The sequence below is a fragment of the Adiantum capillus-veneris genome, chromosome 2, assembly GCF_014529385.1.
Source record: "Adiantum capillus-veneris isolate H3 chromosome 2, ASM1452938v2, whole genome shotgun sequence".
Lineage (NCBI taxonomy): Eukaryota > Viridiplantae > Streptophyta > Polypodiopsida > Polypodiales > Pteridaceae > Adiantum > Adiantum capillus-veneris.
In genome coordinates, this window is record NC_140932.1 from 150770419 (window position 1) to 150793295 (window position 22877).

The 22877-nt window shown below is 41.6% G+C and overlaps 1 protein-coding gene across 3 annotated transcripts; it reads left to right on the top strand.

The window, feature by feature from the left end:
• Positions 1 to 10813: 10813 nt before the first annotated feature.
• Positions 10814 to 13164, top strand: LOC147463855 (uncharacterized). 3 transcript variants are annotated; one of them, XM_086491636.1, is made up of 4 exons: positions 10814 to 11835; positions 12254 to 12336; positions 12425 to 12529; positions 12610 to 13164. In XM_086491636.1, exons 1-4 carry the CDS (start codon positions 11500 to 11502, stop codon positions 12974 to 12976), a joined length of 891 nt encoding a protein of 296 aa, XP_086347762.1. In that variant the 5' UTR covers positions 10814 to 11499; the 3' UTR covers positions 12977 to 13164. The 3 variants fall into 3 exon arrangements, with proteins under 3 accessions (XP_086347762.1, XP_086347765.1, XP_086347755.1); XM_086491639.1 differs by having other exon boundaries at positions 10815 to 11835; positions 12263 to 12336; XM_086491629.1 differs by having other exon boundaries at positions 10817 to 11835; positions 12209 to 12336.
• Positions 13165 to 22877: the final 9713 nt, after the last annotated feature.

Sequence of the window (22877 nt, forward strand, 5' to 3'; positions counted from 1 at the left end):
ATCATCATTCGTGGAATCAAGGAGGAAAGCATGGAAACACCCCAATCTCTTGCGGTTGCTATTGAAGAGTTTTTCGCTACACACTTTGGCATGTCAGGAATCATGGCTTATGGTACACATCGAGTTGGAAAACAAGGAGTCCCTCGCTCGGGAGAAAGACCTATTGTATGTACCATGGCTGATGAGGTAAAGAGAAAGATCATCCTTGACAATGGTTGGATCTACCTCAAAGGAATGGGCTATAATGTATATGAGGATCGCACTCTTATGCAACAAAATGTACGTCGCAAAGCATATGAGGAAAGAAGCAAGAAGGTTAAGGTATCACCTCAAGAAGAAAAGCCACTTGAGGAGGATGCAAGTCCACCCAACAAATAGGGACACATGATCTATGAGACCAACTCAAGCTTGCAAATAAGCTTTTGGAATTGTAATGGGTATCCATGGAATGCGGGGATTGGCATTGATGAGCTTACCAATGACTCCGATGTGATACTTCTTGTCGAAACATGGGAGTATGATGCGCAACGAATTCTTGGATTTGACAAATACGATGTGCATTCTTTGATGTGGGCCAAAAATGCAAAGCAACAAAGAGGCCAAGGAGGCGTAGCATGTATGACCAAAAAGGGTTTGAAAGATGTTTCCATTGTCAAAGAAGATAAGTATAAACATTACTTATGGTTGAAATCAGTCCACCAAATGGTCAAGTCATGTTTGTGGCTGGTTGCTACATTCCTCACTATGACTCCAACTTTTATGCTCGCTTGAATATGGATAGAGATCAGCCCTTTGTTGAACTAGAGGAAGACATTGCTCATTACAAGGATCAAGGTGAAGTCATTGTTTTTGGAGACATGAACGCTCGCACAAATATGTTACAACATGACACACAACAAGTCGACATGCCGCATGTCTCAAGAAGAATGGATGACTCATACATGTATAATCGAAGTTCTAATGATGCAAAAGAACTGGATCACTATGGAAAGTCACTTCTACATATGTGCAATAGTACCAGAATGCTCATTGCAAATGGTGTATCTCTATGGCAAGGCACCAATGACTTTACATGTAGAAAGCACAATGGTCATAGCGTGATTGCCTATATGTTGTTCTCGGAAGCCACTCTAGAATGCATGCAAAGCTTTACACTTAGTGAATGGAATCCGGAATCAGATCATAGGATGTTATGTATTGACCTCAAGTGTAGTAAACGGCCCGAGCATGTAGCCTCCAATCATGATGTGAATAATTTGTACCTACGTCTAGACTTCAAACGAGCACTTATATATGCTGATATGGTGGACCAAATGTTAAGCATGATAGAACATCAAGAGAACCCAACATTAGAATGCAAGTGTAAAGTTTTCAAAGAAGTAATTTGCTCTTGTGCGAAGGAATGCTTTTCGGTGAAAGACATGTCTTGCAAAAGGTCTAAGAAGGGTAGCACCAAGAAGAAATGGTTTGACATGGAATGTAGTCAAGCCCGAAAACACTTGCTAATATTGGATGCAATCAAAGACAAAGTAGTTTACTTGGAATGTTCACACACATACAAAGAACTTGTTCAAAAGAAGAGGAGAAGGTGGAAAGTCAAAAAACAACTTCTTTTAGCACAAGAGAAAGCACATGCATGTGGCAAGTTTTGGCAAAATCTAAAAGGCAAGCGCGTTGAGAGCTTTGGTGACTTGACTCTTGAGGATATGTATATGCATTGTAGGAATCCCTATGAGCAACCCAATGCTGATAAGATGGAGTGTTGTAGCTCCCTTCCGTTTATGTCTCCCTTCTTTACCATTGAAGATGTATGCCGCGCGCTTGAGAAACTTGCTACTCGCAAGGTAGGTGACCTTCAAGGTGTCAAGGCTGAAATGATTAAATGGACAAGCAAGAAAACACGATATTGGATATGCGATATGTTTAACCTTGCACTTCAGTATGGCATGCCTCATGATTAGAGTGCAAATTGGATCAAACCTTTGCACAAAGGAGGAGATGTAAACAATGTGAACAACTATCACACTATAATGGTTGGTTCTTTGATGACAAAGTTATTTGGATGTATCATGGAGATGAAGATAAGTGAATGGGCTGAAAAGAATGGCAAACGTGCGCTTGGCCAAGCAGGTTTTTGAAAGCATCATAGCACTATTGATTACCTTGTCACTCTTCGAATTCTTATGGAAGCGTCTCGATTGAAAGGAAAAAAGTATTGTTGCTTTGTGGATTTCAAGAAAGCTTTTGACATGGTACCGCGAGGAAATCTTTGGAGACGTATGCAAAGCCTTTAAGTGCCGAGAGAATTTATGCATGCAGTCTTTCGCATCTACCAAAAAGTGATATGTCGATTACGTATGGGAGATGGAATTTCCGAATTTTTTGCAAGCACCATTGGTGTCAAACAAGGATGCCCACTTTCCCCAACCCTCTTTGGGCTACTCATTGATGAATTGGAATGCATGGTTCTTGATTTTATGCAGCAAGAAGACATAGAAGAGGTTAAGATCGGAAATGCAATGATCATGCTTTTGCTTTATGCCGATGATGTAGTGCTCTTGGCACATACCTTAGAAGATGCACAAAAGCTTATGAGTGTCTTGGAATGCTTTTGCCTACATAGCGGGCTGGTCGTGAATGGATCCAAAACCAAGGTTATGCTTGTAAAGACCCTCAATGACAAAAATCCATGCATTGTATACAACAATGAGCAACTTGAAGTGGTAGATCACTTCAAGTACCTTGGCCTTGAGGTTCCATCCAATCATAAATGGAAGGATTGTGCAATGCGTCGCTTGGAAGCCGGAAAGAGGGCTTATTATGCATTTGAGAACATGTGCAATGCTGGACAGATCAAGTGTTGGGCTCTCAAAAAGTACCTCTTTGACACATTGGTGACACCGGTGCTTCTTTATGGAGTGGAGGTGTGGGGTGGAAGTATCGGGAAGTCTACTTGGAAAGAGTTTGAGAATGTCCAAAAGCGTTTTCTCACCAACTTTCTCCAAGTCAAGACACAAACACCCTACATGCTCTTACTTCTTGAGTCCGGATCGCTTCCCATTGAGGTCTTGGGCATGCAAAGGGTTGTGGAGTACATGTGTAAGACACAACGTAGCCCTTTGCATCGACTTCCTAGAATCGCATATGAAGCAAGTCAAAAGGTTCAAAAGACATGCAAGAGCAAAATACTAAGTTCGGGGTGGATGCTTGACATCAAGAAATGGTTTGGAAGATGGGATGCATGTCACTTGGTCAAAGATGCGTCGATAGACTCCCAAGTTAATGAGGCCTTCTTACAACGCCAATGTATCACGGCTTCGGAGAAATCCGGAGGTTCTCGCTTCAGCCATTACACCACACACGTTACCCCAAACTACAAATCTCTCTTCTTCTCCGAACGAGGTAACCGAACCCATCCCTACATCCTTGAGCCGATCCCGTTGAGTGCTATCCGCACCATTGCCTCCATTCGTCTTAGCTCCCATTCTCTACGCTACGAGACAAGACGTTGGGGCACTGGCGAGGAGTGTCATCGACTTTGCAACTTATGCCCTCGTCAAGTGCGAGAGAGTGAGTACCACACACTACTTGAGCGCTCAGCTTTTGACCACATTAGGTCCTCTTTTCACCATATATTCAGCCATGAGCTCTCCCTACATACCTTCCTCTCCCAACCACGATGTGGACTCTCTATTGCGACGCTCATTTCAGCCATTTTTTAGCATCGAGAGTCACTTATGACCTCCACTCACACCACATGACATGTTCATTTGGTCCCATAGGTCATATTTGACCTCCGAGGACGATAATAGAACTATCTCTCTCTCTCTCTCTCTCTCTCTCTCTCTCTCTCTCTCTCTCTCTCTCTCTCTCTCTCTCTCTCTCTCTCTCTCTCTCTCTCTCTCTCTGGCGCGCAGACTCATGATATAGATTCTTATCTACATCAATCACTCAAACGATGCTGGCCAACATGGAGAATATTCATAATAGTATATTCATAAGCGACACTGCACAACGTGCATGGACGGAGAGCCACCAAGGTTCTGTTCTGAGAACCTCGGGGGGCGCACCCTTGCTGAGCTGCTCTACTCCTTCCTTGTTGATCGTGGCATACTTGTGAAGGAGTACGAGCGGAAGTGCGACGCGAGAGAGAGTGCGAGAAGAAGAGCACGACGATATGGTGAACTCGCTCTACTGTAATGTGTAGAGCATAGTGAGTTCTTATTAGGTTTTTACAAAAGAATATGTGTACATAACTGGCGGCCCGCCCACTTACCTGGGCGACCACATTAGGCTTTATACCCCAACAACCTCCCACTTAAAGTCCAATGTGGTACTTTAAGTGTGAGAGAAGCTACTATACAAGCTAATATACAAGAGATGTAGAGAAGTGATGTACTACCCTACACCTAACTGCTTGCGAAAATGCGCAAAGCTCTATGAGGGAAGTCCTTTTGTAAGTAGATCAGCAGGATTTTCTGTGGTGTGAACTTTGACAAGCTGAAGTTGCTTATCCTCGAGCATTTCCCTGATGAAATGATACTTCACATCCACATGCTTTGTCTTTGAGTGATAAACTGGATTGCGAGCCAATTGTATAGCACTTTGACTATCACAATATAACACAGGCATCTCTTCTTTGATTCCCAAATCTGTTACTAGTCGATTAAGCCAAATTTATTCTTTGCATGCCTCTGATGCTGCAACATATTCAGCCTCTGTAGTAGACTGAGTAACACAATCTTGTAATCTAGAACGCCATGATACTGCTCCACCATCCAGTGTAAAGACATACCCTGACGTAGACCTTCGGTTGTCTAAGTCACCTGCATAATCTGAGTCTGTAAAACCCTTTACACTTAGCTCCTGACTCACATAGCATATACGCATACTCTTTGTAGCTTTTAGGTATCTCAATATTCCTTTCACTGCCTCCCAATGTTTCTTGCCTGGGTTTGACATGTATTGACTTACTACTCCCACCGCAAATGCAATGTCTGGGCGAGTAGCAATCACTGCATACATCAAACTACCCACTGCAGACGCATATGGAATCTTATCCATTTCAGCCTGTTCTTCCTCAGACACAGGACAATCTTGTTTCCTAAGTTTCACATATGGTGGCAATGGAACACTCAATGCCTTTCCCTTCTCCATATTGAAATGTTGCAAAACCTTGTCAATATACTTTGTTTGAGATAACCAAATCAACTTCTTTGATCTGTCTCTCTCAATGCGCATACCAAGTATATGACTTGCCTCACCCATGTCTTTCATGTCAAACGATTTTGCCATCTTTGACTTCAAAGCTGAAATTTCTTCCAAGTGCTTGCCAGCAATCAACATGTCATCCACATACAAAATAAGGATCAGCCAACTGCCATCCTTAGCCTTCTTTGTATATAGACAGTGATCGAACTCACTACGTTTGTAGCCTTGAGAAAGCATAAACTTGTGGAATTTATGGTAAACGGCAGTAAAGCAAAGATGCAATCCCAACTGTCTAACTCACAGTCAATACATCCTAGCTGCCTATCTAAGGGTGCTCGAGGGATCGCTCCAAGACCTGTATCACCGAAAGGATCTCAACATTCGAGAATCCCCCAGCTCAATAAAACCTCACTCGACCCTCAACAAAGGCTGCAGTAAATCTGACAGTACATAGACTTCCCACAAAGTCATACATCCACAAATTTCCCACTGTATGCTGTAACCGTTGCGGCGGTTGTTTGCTACGTAACTCACAGCCAGCAAACCCTCAACAGACATACATCATCTCTGACAATACATCCCATGTGGAAGTACCTGCAATGTGAGGATGAAATCTGGAATATCAAGCTGCAAACACAAGCTACCTGATGAACTAGTGGATGTCGCCTACAGTCTGTGTGTAGATGCGCCCGTGTCGTATGTGATACGCCTCCAAGAACTGTGAGCCGTCCTTCGATGTGTAGACAGCCACAAATCAACACTCTGGGAGTGTCGATATCCTCAGCACCTGCAGTCGTAGGCCGAAAACCCCAAATTTGCAGAGTCGGATCTGCACCCGTCGAGACCACGTAGTCGAAAATGGCCTGTGCAGACCTTTGTCGAAGCCGAACGGTGGCCGAGATGACCTCAGAATGAAATTCTGACAACACCAAGTCCTTCGGGCTTTCCCACGAGATTTGGGGCCGTGTCGAATTTCACTCCAATCTGAGTTGGTGACTCTAGCCTCCTGCAGTGCTGCCCCGAGCCTCGATCTGAGCTCTGATACCAGTTGAAGGAGTACGAGCGGAAGTGCGACGCGAGAGAGAGTGCGAGAAGAAGAGCACGACGATATGGCGAACTCACTCTACTGTAATGTGTAGAGCATAGTGAGTTCTTATTAGGTTTTTACAAAAGAATATGTGTACATACCTGGCGGCCCGCCCACTTACCTGGGCGACCACATTGGGCTTTATACCCCAACAACTTGAAGCTCCTATTATGAGCTAGAACCTGGAATGTGCAGGGAGATCGGGGATGGGGAGAGAGAGAGAGAGAGAGAGAGAGAGAGAGAGAGAGAGAGAGAGAGAGAGAGAGAGAGAGCATCCTTTCACATACACGTAGGCTGGGTTCAGACGAAGGCGCCTGTGGTAATGGGTGAACAGCTTGAAGACCAGGCATTTGAGCGAACGGAGGGCCAACGCGCTCACTGTTTCTGCACAATCCGCAAATTCCGTTGAAAAGGAATCGCTGTAGTCCACGGAGGATGTACAAGTGACAGCCTTGCCGCTTTCTCTGCCTCCAGCTCATCTGAACCCAACCATAGAAAGATAGAGCACTCCCACTCTCTATTGCATGCTATGGCCCCCACCTTGCGCACAAAGACCTTGCCATGCCCCCACATGGGGGGGGGGGGGGGGGGGGGGGGGGGGGGGGGGGGGAGAGAGAGAGAGAGAGAGAGAGAGAGAGAGAGAGAGAGAGAGAGGTTGCAATACCTGATTCATCATCTCCCTTATCCCATTAGCTCTCTACAACAACAATGCAACTCGTCACATGGGCAAAAGCAGCCAATTGCTTTGTGTTTCTTCATTGCCTCTACAGGCTTCTCTCCCTTATGAGTGCTTATTACCTCGTTCAACCAATGCGAACTTGAAAGCTTCTTTTCCATGATTCTCTTTTGTCTTTGTAATGAGTATCTCCTGCTCTCCAACCAATCAAAACAATAGAAAATTTTTATGTTTTAAGAAAATAATTTTTCTTTTTCACTAACAAAAAGGGAATACATCACTATGGCCTTAGCCCTTTGGGCAAGCCAAAAAGAAGCTATGCTTGCCATTGCCTTGGTCACCATGTATGCCAAATATGGTGTACTTCAGAAAGCACAAAAACTGACTTGAGTAGCTTCTTGTAAATGATGTCGACCCTACACCGTCTATGCACTACTATCAATCATTGCTCAAAAGAGGAACATTTTTAAAGTCAGGGCCTTCGCACAAACAGGTTGTACGTTGCCTTCACAACATTAATCAAGCTACAGATTGTATGCATAACAGCTATTGAAGGGCAATGAGTAGCACATGAGGATGACGACCAACCAAGCTAGGATACCTTTCTGTACTATCATGCTGTTTCTATGAGATCTGGGTGAAATTCAACCTCATGAGTTATGATTTTATTTCGAAACTATTGGTGTTGATTCAAACCCTGTAAATTGTTTCTCTCCAACATCACACTAGATGTCCCCACCCTCCCAAGTAGGCTTTGGCGAAGCCCTAAGTCTCGTAGCCTTTGGCACCCAGTGTGCTAAAGCTCGCACGACCTTGCAATATCTTCTTGTTTTGCAGATCAAATAAAGAGCTTGCTAGAGCCTTCGTCAAGATCTTTGACTCCATTATAATGCAAGCTAGCCGGCTACAGAACCAGCTAGGAAATATATCCTCAGTCCCCATCGCCGTCCACCTTCCTTGTGGGGGACATGGTAGCAGAGATTTTAGATGCCGTTACGAAAGAAGACACTTACCCCGTCGTTGCAAGTGTAGAGAAAGGGGTGGATTACGCATTTGATTTTAGCATTTTCACGAATGTGTGGTGACTAGAAGATCTGGCGATGGTGCGGAGGAAGAAAGACGAGCTATATGGAGAAGCCATTGTGACCACTATTGATGGAGTAGTGAGGGTGCTGAAGGGGTTGGTGATGAGGAAGGTGGTGTTGTGCCGGTGGATGATGTGGTTGGTGGTGGTCACTCGCATGCTCAAGGCACATCAGCTAACAGTTTGGAGCAAGTTCTTGCGCAGGAACATTAAGAAGTATGTGATAGAGGAGGGGATGCACGTCATATCACAAGGAGTTTTACAAAAATTACAAAATTGTAAGCATGGCGCTTTTCTCACATTGAGTTTGAATGCTTACTTTTGTTAGCCTCATGCTCCGAGGACTGAGGTTCTCCTTTGTCGTACTTCTGTGATCAATGAGTGGTCCCAGCAAGCTGTGCTAGAGTTGGTAGTTCTACATTGTAAACTCAATCCTTTCTTTATAAACTCATCAATTTTTTAATACACTATCACACAAGGACTCAAAGGCATAACTTGTTTCTTGTAAGCTTAATAAGATTTTTGCAAAAATTGAACGACCAAGAGTTCAACATCCTACCCTTGGATCCAAGGCTGAATCAACGACGATGATACAAGCTCATCCAATGACACTGATAAAGCTACACTGCAGAGCGCACGTTGATGTCAAGATATCTACATTGCCGACTTGCTGCAAGCTCAAGTGATCCTTGTGTACAAGATGCTTTGTCATGTAGTAGATGTTGACAATCTGTTGCTTGGGTCGATGCAACATAGTAGTACATGTGGTGTAGAGGATTGATAATGGCCATCACACTCCTCCATGTTGTCCAATTGTCCCCGATGTCAAATATCAACTGTCATCATTTCAGATCTCATCTTCTGCTTTTGCCTCCTTGGATGTCAATAGACCACTTTGGAAGACCATCTCACGTCTGAACCACTTTCATGTCCGTCTTAGTTTAAGGAGTTTTAGTAGAACACAAAGTTAATATTGCTTCAAACGGTTTGAATTTTTTATTTCAACAGTATAGTATAGATTCGAAACAACATAATGATGCATCCCCCAACTCAGTGTTCGAAGCCTCCTGATTGAGCCATTCTACTATAATGATTGCGCTGGAAGTAATGAACTGACAATAAACCCTGCAGAGTCTATAACATAGAACAATATGAAGTTATCTCTGCTTCTCTTTCCCCTAATCAAATTTAATTGGATGCAAGTATGGTTTGCAAGACTCTTGTAGAAAAACAGCCATAACTCTTTATGTTGTGGACCCTTGACATAAAATATAAAGTTAGCTATGCTTCTCTTTAAGCAATATTTTCTATCATTTATATTTGTCTTGACTCCTATTTTGTGTCTGACAGAGAGGACATATAATCACAATAGTGGACGTTTCGATTGCAAAAGCGCATCTCCATCTCGACAATATTGCAAGGTTCATTATCTGCATCCAATTCCCTATGCCTATACGTTTCCTTGGCGCAACACATAAATTCTACGAGGCAGGGCACGACTTCCGTTTCTTATTATTTCTAGAGAGACCACAATGCCAACTCTCCACCATACTTCTGTAAGGCACTTTTGCATGACATGCACTGTATATTTAGCATTTCACTTTGCGCCTAACTACAAGATGAAATGTTTAACTATTCACATTGCTTTTATGTAGCTTGATTCAACCATTGTCCTCCGGTTTGCACAATTGGACAACACCCATACACGATTTCAGGTCGATAGTGTAGCTCAATTTTTAAGTCTGTTCATACTTTTTGTATTTTTTGAGTTTGTCAATGCTTCCTTCTCGATCATTGAATCTATATATCAAAGATATGAACTTCTTTCTCACAGAATGGCAATTCAACTTATGTATTGCAATACTCAATGCACTCTATACATATTTACTTTATTCTTAGGTGGTTGATGTGAATCTAAGTATGTCCTAGTTTGGCAATGCATCTTATATATTGCAGCCCAACATTCTCCTCTTAATAACCGTTTTGTAGCACAATGACAACCCTTTATCCCAACGTTTCTCTCCTCGAATATGTTTTGCACTAGCTTGTGTGATCGAAAGCCAATACTCCTTGCTCCCTCTGCCGACTGTGACAACCCATAACACTCTCTCTCTCTCTCCCGCACCTGCTCATCTTCTTCTGCTCTCTGCTTGTTGCATCGTGCGACAGCTTCCATTCCCTTTGGAAAAGGATTTCGCTTGCTATAGAACACACATAACACATAGCAGAGAGCAGAAGGCGACGTGCAGATGAGCGCGCTCCGCATAGAGATTGAGGTTGACTTGCAGAGGAGTGGGAGATGGCTGGGAGCTGTAGTGCGACACACGGGGGGGGGGGGGGGATGAGCTGTTGTTTTTTTATTTGTGCAGCTTCAAAAAAGCAGCAGCTGAAAGTGCCTGCTCTAGTGGCTACATGAGCAGTCGAAGGGCAATCTTATGCCTGGCGAGGGTTCGAATGCGTCCTATCCTTTTACTTGGGTAGTGATCTTACTAGTGAATCATGGAGTTGAGAGAATCTCAGAGAGCATCCGGGAACTAATGAATAAAATAAGCGATGAGCCAATACGTACGCCAATACGCACTTGATGTCAATCAACGTATTTCCTTATGTTCTGTAGATGTTCTATAGCAACGCCCACCAAGCAAGACTAATTTGGTAACTTTCTCTAGTATATTTTATGGATATGCCGTCCGGACTTGTATGAAAAAAGGCTTCCATGGTTGAGGTGCCGTGCGAAGTGGGCCACACGTGTAGGCGCTTCAATTTCTTGAGAGGCCAGTCGGTTCATCTTCGCCCTCGCTGAGGCTCGCTCTGCTATAAACGGCGTAATTTCGTTCCCCCTGTATACATTCGCGAGGCACAGATTTTGCGTTCAAACGTACGCGAGGCAACAGATTTTTACACAGGTATTTCTAGCTTCCTCCTCGTCGTCGAGGCTAGGGTTTCCATCTACTCAGGAGACAAAGAGGGCAGGTGCTTTCATTGTCTTCTTCAGGGTTCGCTGTGTCTCCGTGTTTTTTCTTTCTCACCCTATCTTCCATCCCGAGATTGCGTTCTCTGAAGAAGATTATCCGAATATTTGAGAAGAGGAAGCTGGTAGTACCACTCTGAAAGAAGCTTTTCCCCCCCTCTTTCGCATGGTACGTCTAATTAGTCAATGGAACCGCAGATCTTGTTTCGTTGCTAAGAGCAGATAGCCTGCCATGCTGGTCTTCCCCTTCCATTCCTCCGTTTTCTCACACCCCGACTCAAACTACCCGGCAAGGTTTGTGTGGGAAAGTCCTGCAACAATCATCCATGTCAGGTGCATAGCTCTCCAGAAGAAAGGCAACCTGCGTGTACATCCCCCCAGGTTTGTTGATAAAGGTGGAGGTTGACAAGAAAGGTCCAGCATTGTTTGTACAGATACCTCCTGTTGCAGCAGCGAGCAAAGGCAGTTCCATGGCAGGTATGGATGCATCTACTGCTTTAATGGGCAATGTGGAATGTGAGGGCTCTGGCAGAATAGCGAATATGAAACGCATGTGTGTTCCTCTTTCAACCACTCTCAGTGTGGAGGATGTGGCGAGTGATGCTGGTACTGACAACCCCAGCGAGCAGGGACTTGTATCTTTTGCCACAACTAGTATGGACAATGGTTTCGATATGTTATGTGTGCAGCCAAAGCTGGGAGTGAATGATGAGGTGCCCGGATCCTCTGCAATTTTGGATAATGTAGGAGACTGTGCCACTGTTGGTCATCCTTCAGGTGTAGAACATCTTTGCAGCCTTACCCTGGTATGAGTTAAATGCTTCACATGCTACTCTTGGTTTTGTTTCTTTTGTTATGCACACACCATTTGGAGTTTTGGCAAATTGGCAAATGTGGAGGCTATATCATAGCACTGTCGGGTCTGTATATATGGGATTGTTGATTGAGAATTGCCTCTGGTAGTGCTAGCTTAATGATGGCTTTTTCTGCTAGTCCATCGTGGTGGGAGTAGTAATGCTTTCATTGCTGCTGCTATTTTGATGTTCTTGTGTAGCTGTTAGCTTGCCTTCTATGTTTTTTCAAAGGTCTAGTAGTGGTTGGGGTCTGCCAGATATTGGTTTTGAGTGTGGCCGGGGTTTGCATTATGTATCATAAGTTGCCTTTGTTATTTATCTGCAGAACTTAGAGAAAGGTAAGAATTTAATTGAATTTCTGGGCACTAAGGTGACACAGCTCTGTGCAATCTGTCATGACAAAATAAAAGCAGAAGAGACTGCTGAGATTAAAGGTTGTGAACATTCCTACTGGTGAGTTTTTACACTGTTGTGTACTCTTTGGGCATATTACAGACCTGAAGTATAGGGCCTGAGGGCATGTCTTTTTTCTTATGTGCAGCGTGACATGTATATTGCGCTGGGCATCCTACAAAACAGAGCCATGGTGCCCTCAATGCAGACTGCCATTTTCTTCCCTCTACGTTTACAGAGCATTAGACGGAAGGTAATTATTTGTTAGGAAGACTTGTTTTACTGCCTGATTTATTTTACAATTTTCTTATAGAATTGTGGTCTGTTTTGTAGCCTTTCAGATTATATGTTTGAAGAGAGTGTGTGCCTTCTTCTGAGGGCATTCTGGTTCAAGCCTTTAGTGGTTCAGGAACCTGAAGAGCAGGATGATTACCAGGATGATTACGATGCTTGTGAGGAGTCTTACTACACTTCTAGTTTGCGCTTAGGAAATAGAAGATGGGGGGATTCTGGGTATGTCCGTGCAGGTCGCCGGGAGGCTAGGCCAGTCGTTGCCCGTCAGGTTATCGAGTCTGGTGGTGGCGTGAGCTCATCTTCCAGGCAGGCAAAGGGCAAAGAACAGGTGAAGGAAGCTGTGGGACGAAGAGCCCGCCGTGCACAGAAGCGTGAACAGCTTGACAAGATGTCCAGTAAAAAGTAGGAAGCAGTCCAGATTTAGAAACTTTGACTATTGGCCATGGTGACAATGGTGCTGTGTGCCGGAATGGTGTTGGTTTTTTGATGTGATTTTTGGAAAAACATGTATATAAACTTGGGTTGTTTTTCTTATGCTCTTACACCACGTTCCGTGTGGTACTGTTTCAATGATGCCTTTTGGTGCCCTGCATATTTTCCTTCTGAGGTAATTAAAACTGATTGTGTGCGCGTGTTTAGGTTGTATGGTGACCGGTCAGCTTGAACAAGCTGTTCTGAAATGTCAGCTCTAAAATCTACGTTTGGACGTGAGCATCATGATCTTTGCATGCCAGGGCATGTTAGCACTGGTACCTATCCTGAAATGCCGGGCTCATGGCGTCTAATCATCTATTTAAAGTGTGCTTCTGCGTGTTAAGACATGTACACTGATAATGTTTTGTTTGTAGGGTTTTGAAAACCATGTGCATTATTTGGAGTGGATTCATTCATCTGTAAATGATTGTCAAACTGGCTCGGTTGATATGAAAGTGTGTCCTGCTGTATTTTTAGATAAATATGCTGATAATGTATGTGGGCTCTTTCAATCATGTGCTCGAGAATATAATGTGTCAATTGCTGGAAGAGGAGGTACGGAAAATTTTGTTTATATTCATGCACACGAGCAAGGCTGCTGAAAACCTACATACAATGTTCTCTGCATAGACATAGAAGTTTCATCCTGTCTACCTGCATAAATCTAATTCACGTATCTGGATTCCTGGTTTTTTAAAACTCTTGCAAGACAAAGCTTAAGTATGATTTTCTCGTCGTACTTGAACATGAATTTGCATCTAAATATAGTCAACTCCATGGCCCTTGGTGCTTTCTGTTCTTCGACTACAAGGAGCTATTGCACTGATATGGAATAGATGGCACTGTGGCAATGGTTGATGGAAGGTCACCGTGACTATAATCCAAAGGTCATTTCAGTAATTACTGCATGAGTCAGACCTTCGGGTCTTTGCACCAGTTCAACACAAAATTATCAAGCGGTTAATCAATTGCTTGTTAAGATAACTATGAAAACAAAAATTGAAGCCACAATTCAGGGTTGACATTTGTTGACAATTCCCAATGATTGTGGAGTCCATGATATCCTTGAAACCCTTGCTCAAATCGAATGGTCTATTAATTGTTGCTTGGAGAAAGCATGTGGTGTTTGGTGTTTGAATTCCAGAGGTTTCAAAAATATCATCTTGCTGAAATCCTACAAAATCATGGACAACTTAATCTCTTTGCTTGGACTATATATGCTCCATCATCATTTGAAAGCCTTTCGAGGCCAGGCTGTTGATCTTCAAGGTGCTTATACTCTTGCTCTTCAAGCTTCTCACACTGGAAGAGCTCATGGAGCTCTTTGCGATTTGAGTAATCATTGAGCATGTGGCCAGAAGGACAACCCTTAGAAGGGTTGGGGGTGCCCAAAATAGGGCACCCATGCGAAAATTGTCCATCTACAGTATAAAGTGGCAACACATGCGATGTGCACGTGCGCGCATGTGCACACTTGGGATGGCATGTAGAAGCATTATTGTTGTTTTGCAAGATTGGAAGGAAATTTTCAGGAAAGGAAACTTTCACTAGCATGTTGAGGCACTTCCCTTTGAAGTTGTTCTCGCCTCAAATCATGCAAGCTGACGATGACAAAATCTCCATGTAAGCTATGATTCTTGCCTCTTTTTTCCCAAATTTTGTGGCATCAGTGCTGAATTTAGCATTGACAACCCTTCCCATGCTGACTAGAAACTTTTGTGAGCTTTGATACCACTGAAAGGATGAGGGGACTAGCATGCTTCTTCTCCTCTCAACCATTTTCATTGTCTTAGCAAGTCACTTGGAAACTTTAGGTCTGAATTTCTTTTTCCTTACATATTTGTTTGATTTTGAATCATTCCCTTGTGTGATGGTCTTGTCCTCCTAGTATTGGTAGATTCCCCTGTTTGCTCTCTCTCTCTATATTGTCTTTGTATAAGAGTTTTTTGTTGGTGTAGGCCTTTTGTTGGTTGAAATTTGACTAGTCCACTGCTTCTTGGAGTTTGAGAGCCATTATCCATGTGTTACCCTGATAGAAATCCCTGTGCTTCAAGTAGTCTGATTGGAACAATCGACTCATCATTATCGCACAAGATCCTTTTGATCCATTGCAGATGGCTACTTTCATCTTTCTTGCTTCAAAGGATTTGGGATTCCTTAAGTTCTTCTTGGATTTTGGATGTTGAGAAGTAGAAGCCTTTGATGGTTGTCTTTGCTTTCTTCAAGCTCTTCTTGACTTTACCCCTTTCCTTGATTGTCGTTTCCCTTGTTCCTTGGCTACTTTTGGTTTCTCTTCATAGCTACAAGTTGTGGTTTTGGTACTCACAAGTGAACACCATAATAGCCTTGTCCTTGCAAATTGCATGAGAGGCTATTTATACCTTGTGCTTGTATGTTCCCACTCCCCTTGGATATTCAGGTTGGAATCATTAACTAAAACGTAATTGCTTGGCACAAACATTTTTTATCTTGTTTTCTCTGTGCAAGTCTTAGAAAGGATTTTAGTTGTTACACCTTTGGCTTACTTATTCATTCTTTGTGCTTATACTGGATCATTTACTAAAAGGTATGTGCTTGGGACAAACACTTATTATCTTGTTTTCTCTTTCCACGTCTTAGAAAGGATATTTTGGTTGATACATCTTTCGCCTACTAATTTTTCTTTGCTGTATTGAACTATTCTTTGCACTTATCAAAGATTCTTGTGCCATTGTTCCACTCTATAGGTGGATGCAGCCCTTGGATACTTTTACGTAGATGCATACCAAATTTGGGGGTTGGAAGTTTTGGGAAGCTCCACTTTAGCTTGATCCTTCTCTTGATACACGGCTTTGGTAATGCAAAGTGTTGAAAATACCAAATCTTGAGGGTGTTGCATGTGGCTTTGTGTTGATCTCTTCCTCTAGTGGTACTTGTATTTGCACCTTCTTTGGCCTCGGATGATAGGAAAGTGTAGTAGCTCCTTTGTAGCAATGGCCTTATGCCATCCGTTCTCGACGTAAGAATTGCTTCTTTAAACATTTCTCTTGGAGCCACTAACTTGAGTGCCACCTTCTCTTTGTGCTTTTGAATGCTCAATGTTGCCTCCATCATGCATGTCCTTTTTTGAAGCAAAGGCTTGCCAAGAATGCTCCCTACTTGGTTTAAGACCATGTTACGTTTTTCCTCTAGGTGAAGTTGAAGGTCAAGGTTTAGGAAGGCTTTGATAATTCTTATGCATCTCACCAAATGCACCAGTAAATGTAGCTATCTTCACAAGCTTTGGTCCTAGAGATTTCCAACAGAAGCCATGTGTCAAACGACACTCTATTGACCATGATAGTAGCAACGTTAAGCAACTTACCTTGACCTTGTCTTCAATTTGTACTTCAAAATAATTTCTTTACTTAGCTATTGATTTTGATCATCCTTCATTAAGCCCTAGGTTTCACTCGTCGCTAACTTTTGTAGTTGATTCATTAGCAACCTTTATTTCCATTGTGTATTGTGTTGCTTGAGTTGAAAATCGCACATGCCTTTTTCTTGACATCTACTTCAATGCCTTTGTTGGTGGGTAAATGTGTAGGAGTATCCTTGGTTAAGCTCTTATCTATTGTGATTTGATCATCTTTTGGAGTTTTACCTTTGATAGCTTGACCTAATTCTTCAATTACTCACTTTATAGACTCAGGGAGTGCACCTTTAAATATGTAAGTATTGCACCTGAGTTCACCTTGAGGGGTTTTTCATATTCCAAACAGCTACAAAATTACATGGACAAGACGAGTAACAAAATATGAAAGAAAAGGCGTCTTTTATTCTTGATGAAGTGTGTGTAGAGGGTTTTTGTAAATACCTCTGGAATGCATGTACTATAGGTATTTTTGAAAGGTGGACCCCCTGGGTAGAATTCTTACGTGGACCTTTCTCTCTAAATTTTTTAGTGCCTAACTCTTTAGATTGCCTTGTTTGTTAGGTGGACATGTCCTATGCCCAATCTAAGTTATTAGTGTGCAACATCTCCTAGTTGTAGAAGCCTATGTGGCAGATAAGTGCGGGTGTGGCATGCTATCCTAGATAGTATGGCTATGTGTAAGCCAAAGATCCCAGCCTGATATCTATTCCAGCCTTATAAATAAAGGCTATGCTATACATATCTTATGCTAAGGTATTATTTGCATATTGTAACTTGAATCCACTTTAGTGAAGCGGTCTCTCTCTCTCTCTCTCTCTCTCTCTCTCTCTCTCTCTCTCTCTCTCTCTCTCTCTCTCTCTCTCTCTCATTGGAAATAGGGTTGAAGGGAAACACACACAACAATAGAGAAGTATATTGCTTAGTGCACAGCCATAGAATGATGGGCATATATAGAACGCATGGGGGAAAACACCTCCTAGTGGGAAAAAATGCCTCGGTGGCCGTAAGTGTATTTACACACATCACTACCACATATGTATGGTATTAAACCTCCCTTGGGAGTGATGCGATGAACGAGAGCTGGCACATAGTGTATAGGGATGTGCCATGGCCTAAGGACATGATCGATCCACAAAGGGGAACAAGCCCAAATCTTTGCAAAAAGCTTCAAACTTCTCACGAGGCAATTTGTGAAAAGATCTGCAAGGTTGTCCTCTGTTGGCACATAAACCAAGCTGAACTCTCCTGCTAAGAGTCTCTCTTTGACATAATGATAATACACCTCAATGTGCTTTATGTGAGCATGAAAAATTGGGTTCCTCACAACTGTCAATGTGCTCTGACTCTCAATATAGATGATGTTGGATATGACATTGCCAACACCCAACTCACCCATAAGGTGTCTCAGCCATACACAACCATAGCTATGCCGAGTGCCCTATATTCAGCATCACAATTGGAAGTGGCCACAACAGGTTGCTTCTTGCTAAACCATGATATGCATGTACTATCAAGCATGAAACAAAAAGCACTTGTGGACACTCACGTGTCAAAGTAACCAGCCCAATTCGAGTTTAAAAAAGCATGTAAATTTGGTGGCAATGATCTTTCCTTGGGATAAAACAAGCCAAGATGTAAAGTGCCAGTCAAGTAGCAAAAAATCCTCTTGAGATCCTGCTAATGCTTAGACCTTGGGCTATGCATAAATATGCTAACCTCTGAGATTGCAAACTGAATATTTGGCCTCATATTGCATACATAAATAAAGGCATCCAACATCAATTTGATAAATAATGACATCAGCAGGATCACCAACATCATGAAGACTCAATTTCAAACCCGTTTCCATGGGAGTAGACATAGGGTTGCAGTCCAAGTCCAAACTTACATAGCAATGTCTCCATGTAGCTTGTTTGACACAAGGAAAAACCACCATCACATTGCTTAACCTGTATGCCCAAGTAATGATGCAACAACCCCAAATCTTTCATCTTGAAGGTAGCATTCATATCAACCAGCAATAATATGTGTCATTTGGTCCAGTGATCAACAAATCATCAACATAAAGACGATGAGAATTACATCACCCTCACGCTTTACATGCAAAGTGCTTTTTGTTGAACTGTACGAAAGCCTCGTTTAACCAAATGAGTGTCAGCTTTCTCATACCAAGCACGAGGAGACTGCTTCAACCCATACAAAGCTCTCTTACATTTGCAAAATTTATCTTCCTGTCTTTTCTTGACAAAATCGTGAGGCTGCATTACATAAACTTCCTCAAATATGTCACCATTCAAAAAAGCATTAACAATGGCTGATTGATGTACATGCACCAAAATGAGCTGCCAATGCACATAGAAAACACGCAATAGTCATACAACAAGTGGGAGCAAAAGTCTCTTCATAATCTATGCCTTTTCTGTTGTGCGTAACCTTTTGTAACAAGTCGAGCCTTATAGCTATCAATCTCACCATCTAGCTTATGGTCCAACTTATGATGAGGAAAAAAAGCTCCCAGTGAGGGAAAAAATGCCTCGAAAGTCCTAAGTGTGTTCATACACATCGTTACCACATCTGTATGGTAACATCTCTCTCTCTCTTTCTGTCTCTCTCTCTCTCTAACTTTGTAGCTATGGTTGTCTTCTCCTTCAAGCCTCTTTGACCTCTTGCACCCACCATAGATCCTAAAATTGCTTTGCATTATCAAGTGGAATTTGTGCGAGTCTTGACGTCAATGAGTCCACCATGCTTTCTTACAAAATCTACTTAATTGGTGGTGAATTCGGCAAGGACCTTGATAATTCCTTGGGAGATATCTGAATTGATAGACCATGGGATTTCTTCCTTTGAGATTTTGCTTTTGTGAAGCTCTTCAAACCTACATCATCGGATGAATCTTTTATAATATGATCCATCCCACAATATGTACATCCATGTATGATCATATCTCTTGATCATAAATGGTTCAATCGGCCCATGGTATGATTGATACTCACGCCCATTTGAATCCCTAGACATATGCAAGTTTTTAACATGCAAAGACTTAGCCACCATAGATATCTTGGGCCTTTGGCCTTGAATACAAGATAAGAGATAAAGCATTGCACCCCTAGTATCTTTGTACATGCATAGGTCATGGGATTCTAGGGTCATCAATTGCAACCAATAGTTGCCTACAACCATAAACTTTGGAAACTGATTCACTTCACGTTGCACCCACTTTTGTCTTGGTAAGTCAAATTTTCAAGTTTTTCATTATTCATACATAAGTTGACCTCAATAAATGAAGTGTAAATTGTCCCAAAAATGAACAAGAACGTGATTATCATCATGAAAAAAAAGGGCACGTGTTTTTTTGAAATCAAAGTTGAAAGAGTTTTTTGGGTGAAAGTATTGTTTGATTTAAGGCATACTTATTTGATCACTACTAAAGATTTCCCTTGAGAAAGGAGTTACTAATAGTGCATCTTCTTTTCACATGGAACTTGCAATTAGTGAGGGGATCCCATGGTTGGCAGTGAAATATCATGATTAGTGGAGAATAAGATGTGGCTAGTAGCTCTTGTATCTCGTTGTGAGCGGCTACCCGCAACAGTTAGGAAAAGGAAAATGTTTTTTCGGCTTCACGATTAGTGAATAGGGAAACCTTTGCAAGGGGTCTATTGGTTAGAAAGAGAAAGTCCGCACATAATGAAAATTTTATAACAATGAAAATTTTACTTTTGTTAAAAGATAGGGTTGTCCTTATTAGACCTTGTTTGAAAAAGATTTTTTTATGGGTGATGTTTGAAGGGTTGTATAAATGAAATGGTTGCAAAAACTAATAGAGGAACCTTGATTGTATATGTAAGACAATATGGTAGTACTTAGAAAACAAGAGTAAAAGTGAGTGTAATGTGAAAAGTGAGAGACTAGCATCTAAGTGGAATCATCTCTATGGATGGGTGGACCTGATTAGTTGGGTACTTTTCACATGATTGGTTTTTAGTTAAGGAATTTTCACAAGATTGGTTGTTGGTTAATGATAAGCCTCCTACCATATCTAAGAGTTTATTAATTTTGGCCATACCTCTAAGCAACGTGTTGGTTACATATTCTAGGTATGTCAAGATTTTAGTCAAGGTGTAGTAGGATTTAGCTCATATCATAACCTTTCAATTATCAACTTGGCTTGTTGTGTATGTCCCTTACATCCATGACCGCGAGGGATAGAGGCCTCCCTCACTTGTATTGACCGTATCCTTGCTTCTCTGCATTGGAGTAAGGTGTCGTCAATCCAACCCAAGAGAAAGGGAAGGCCTAATTATCAAGTCAAATTGGTCTTTGGGTTGGGGGTCTTAGACTATGAGTATAAACTCATATAAGACCTTTGAAATATTTTAAATGGGGATAAAGTTCTTAAAGAGGCATATAACGATAGTATCTTAGAAAACCTAAATAATTAATATTTATCTCATTTGTTATTAAAGTGAGTCATCTTATTGTATATTGAGATTACTTGTTGATAATAAGGTGAAATTTAAAATAAATTTCATGAATAGTTTTTAAAGTCAAAGAGAAAGATATCATGTATATATTGGGTAGACACAAATGATGACTCTATACGAGAATAAGTACAATGGGATGATAATGCATGTGATACAAGCACTCTAGCACTCTAGAGGGCTGCTGATGTGAGAGTAGAGATGAGGCTATTTCCTGGAGGATGCACCTTATAGGTATGTAGGTGTATCACGTGCACTCAATATGAGGTTATATCATAGTTCATAAGTAGAGATGATGCTATTTCCTGGGGGATGCACCTTATAGGTATGTAGTTGTATCACATGTGCTCGATATGAGGGTATATCATAGTTCATATCAGTTACAAATTTACAACTACAATAAGTTACAGGTTTATGAAGAAAGAGGGGTAGTTTTATTCCAATCCACAAAATGTGTAAAATATATTCTTTATTAGGCTCTAATTGCATGTGAGATAGAGGATTTTGTAAGGTGCACTCCCTAAGGGCTATTTATACAAAGAATATCCATAAATGATAGCATAGACAAGAGAGCTAGGATAGCCTTATCTAGTATTGGCCATTAATGAGACTACAATTTGGGTAAAAACTTACATTTATCTTAATGACTTACAAGATTTCTAGCCTTAGAGGAGACTTTTCTTTGTCATCATAACAAATATTTTAATCATAGGGTTGCTTATGTGTTGGAGGATTGTACCAACAATGAAGCCTTGGAATTATCAAATAAGCCCTTAGGCTGTGTGAATAAGAGGTTTGAGAAGTCAAAAAATATACAAAAGAGGGAGACTTCCTTGATGAAGGCACATTTCAAGAAATCCATGCTCAACTAGGATTTTCAAAATGTGATGAGCCGAAGGATCAAGATATGTGGTACTTTCAAAATTAGATCTTAGAGGTTCAGGTTTGTTTTGATAGTCCTAGCCTAGCATCTCCTTGAGTATTGAAACATTAATAACTCATATAACTGAGAAACATGAAGCGATTAGTTGGCATGAGGATTGATTGTGTGCCTAATGCTTGATTGTTTATTTGAAATTGCTCTAGTGTATCTTTCTGCGTAGGTTCACTCCGTTGTGATTGACACTTCAAAGTATCTCCATGCCCCATTTCCGTGGAAGCCCTAAGTATTGACATTGTATGGATTAGTGCCTAATAGATATGCTATAGACGTCCATCGTGTTGTGCCAACATGCTAGCATCAGTGTTGTTTTTGAGAATACAATCTTGTGATGGTTGAGTGATCTTATAGCCATGCTTGTATTGACCTAGACGTTAAAAAACCATTCCTTTTCCACTGACAACATAGTGGCAAAACAGGGTTTTGTCACTTGATAGAGTCTATGAGTCGAGGACTAGCTAGATCTCTCTTTTGGTAGCAAAGAATGTTTGTGATAGTTGAAGGTGAATTTCAAGCATTTCAAGTGTCAAGTTGCTCATTGCTTTCAGGCTATTTTTCCTTCCTACCACCATTATTCACAAATTCAAGTTTTGTTCAATTTATTACAACATTTCATTCTAATTGCATATTGGCGTACCATCCAATTGAGTTGCAAAAGCTACACAAAATTGGGTCAAAGGCCAAATTTTGAGCAAAAAGACCATAAACTATGAAATTGGGAAAAGGTGGCAGAAAACAAGGAAAAGCAAAACCAAATCACAAAAGACTAGGGGAACAATGTCCATATACCCAATAGAGCAAGTTTGGCAAGCTGGTTGCAAACTAGAAAAAATGAATGATCGTGATCCATCACCCCTAGAGCATAAAAATTGAATTTTTTAAGATTTCTAATACTCAACACTTGCAAGCATAAAATTCCACAATTAGGGTGCAAAAAGAGTTGTGAAACCACACCAAAATCAAGATATTGGTAAAATTCTCAACTTCTAGTTTCATTGGACCAAAGTAGAAGAAC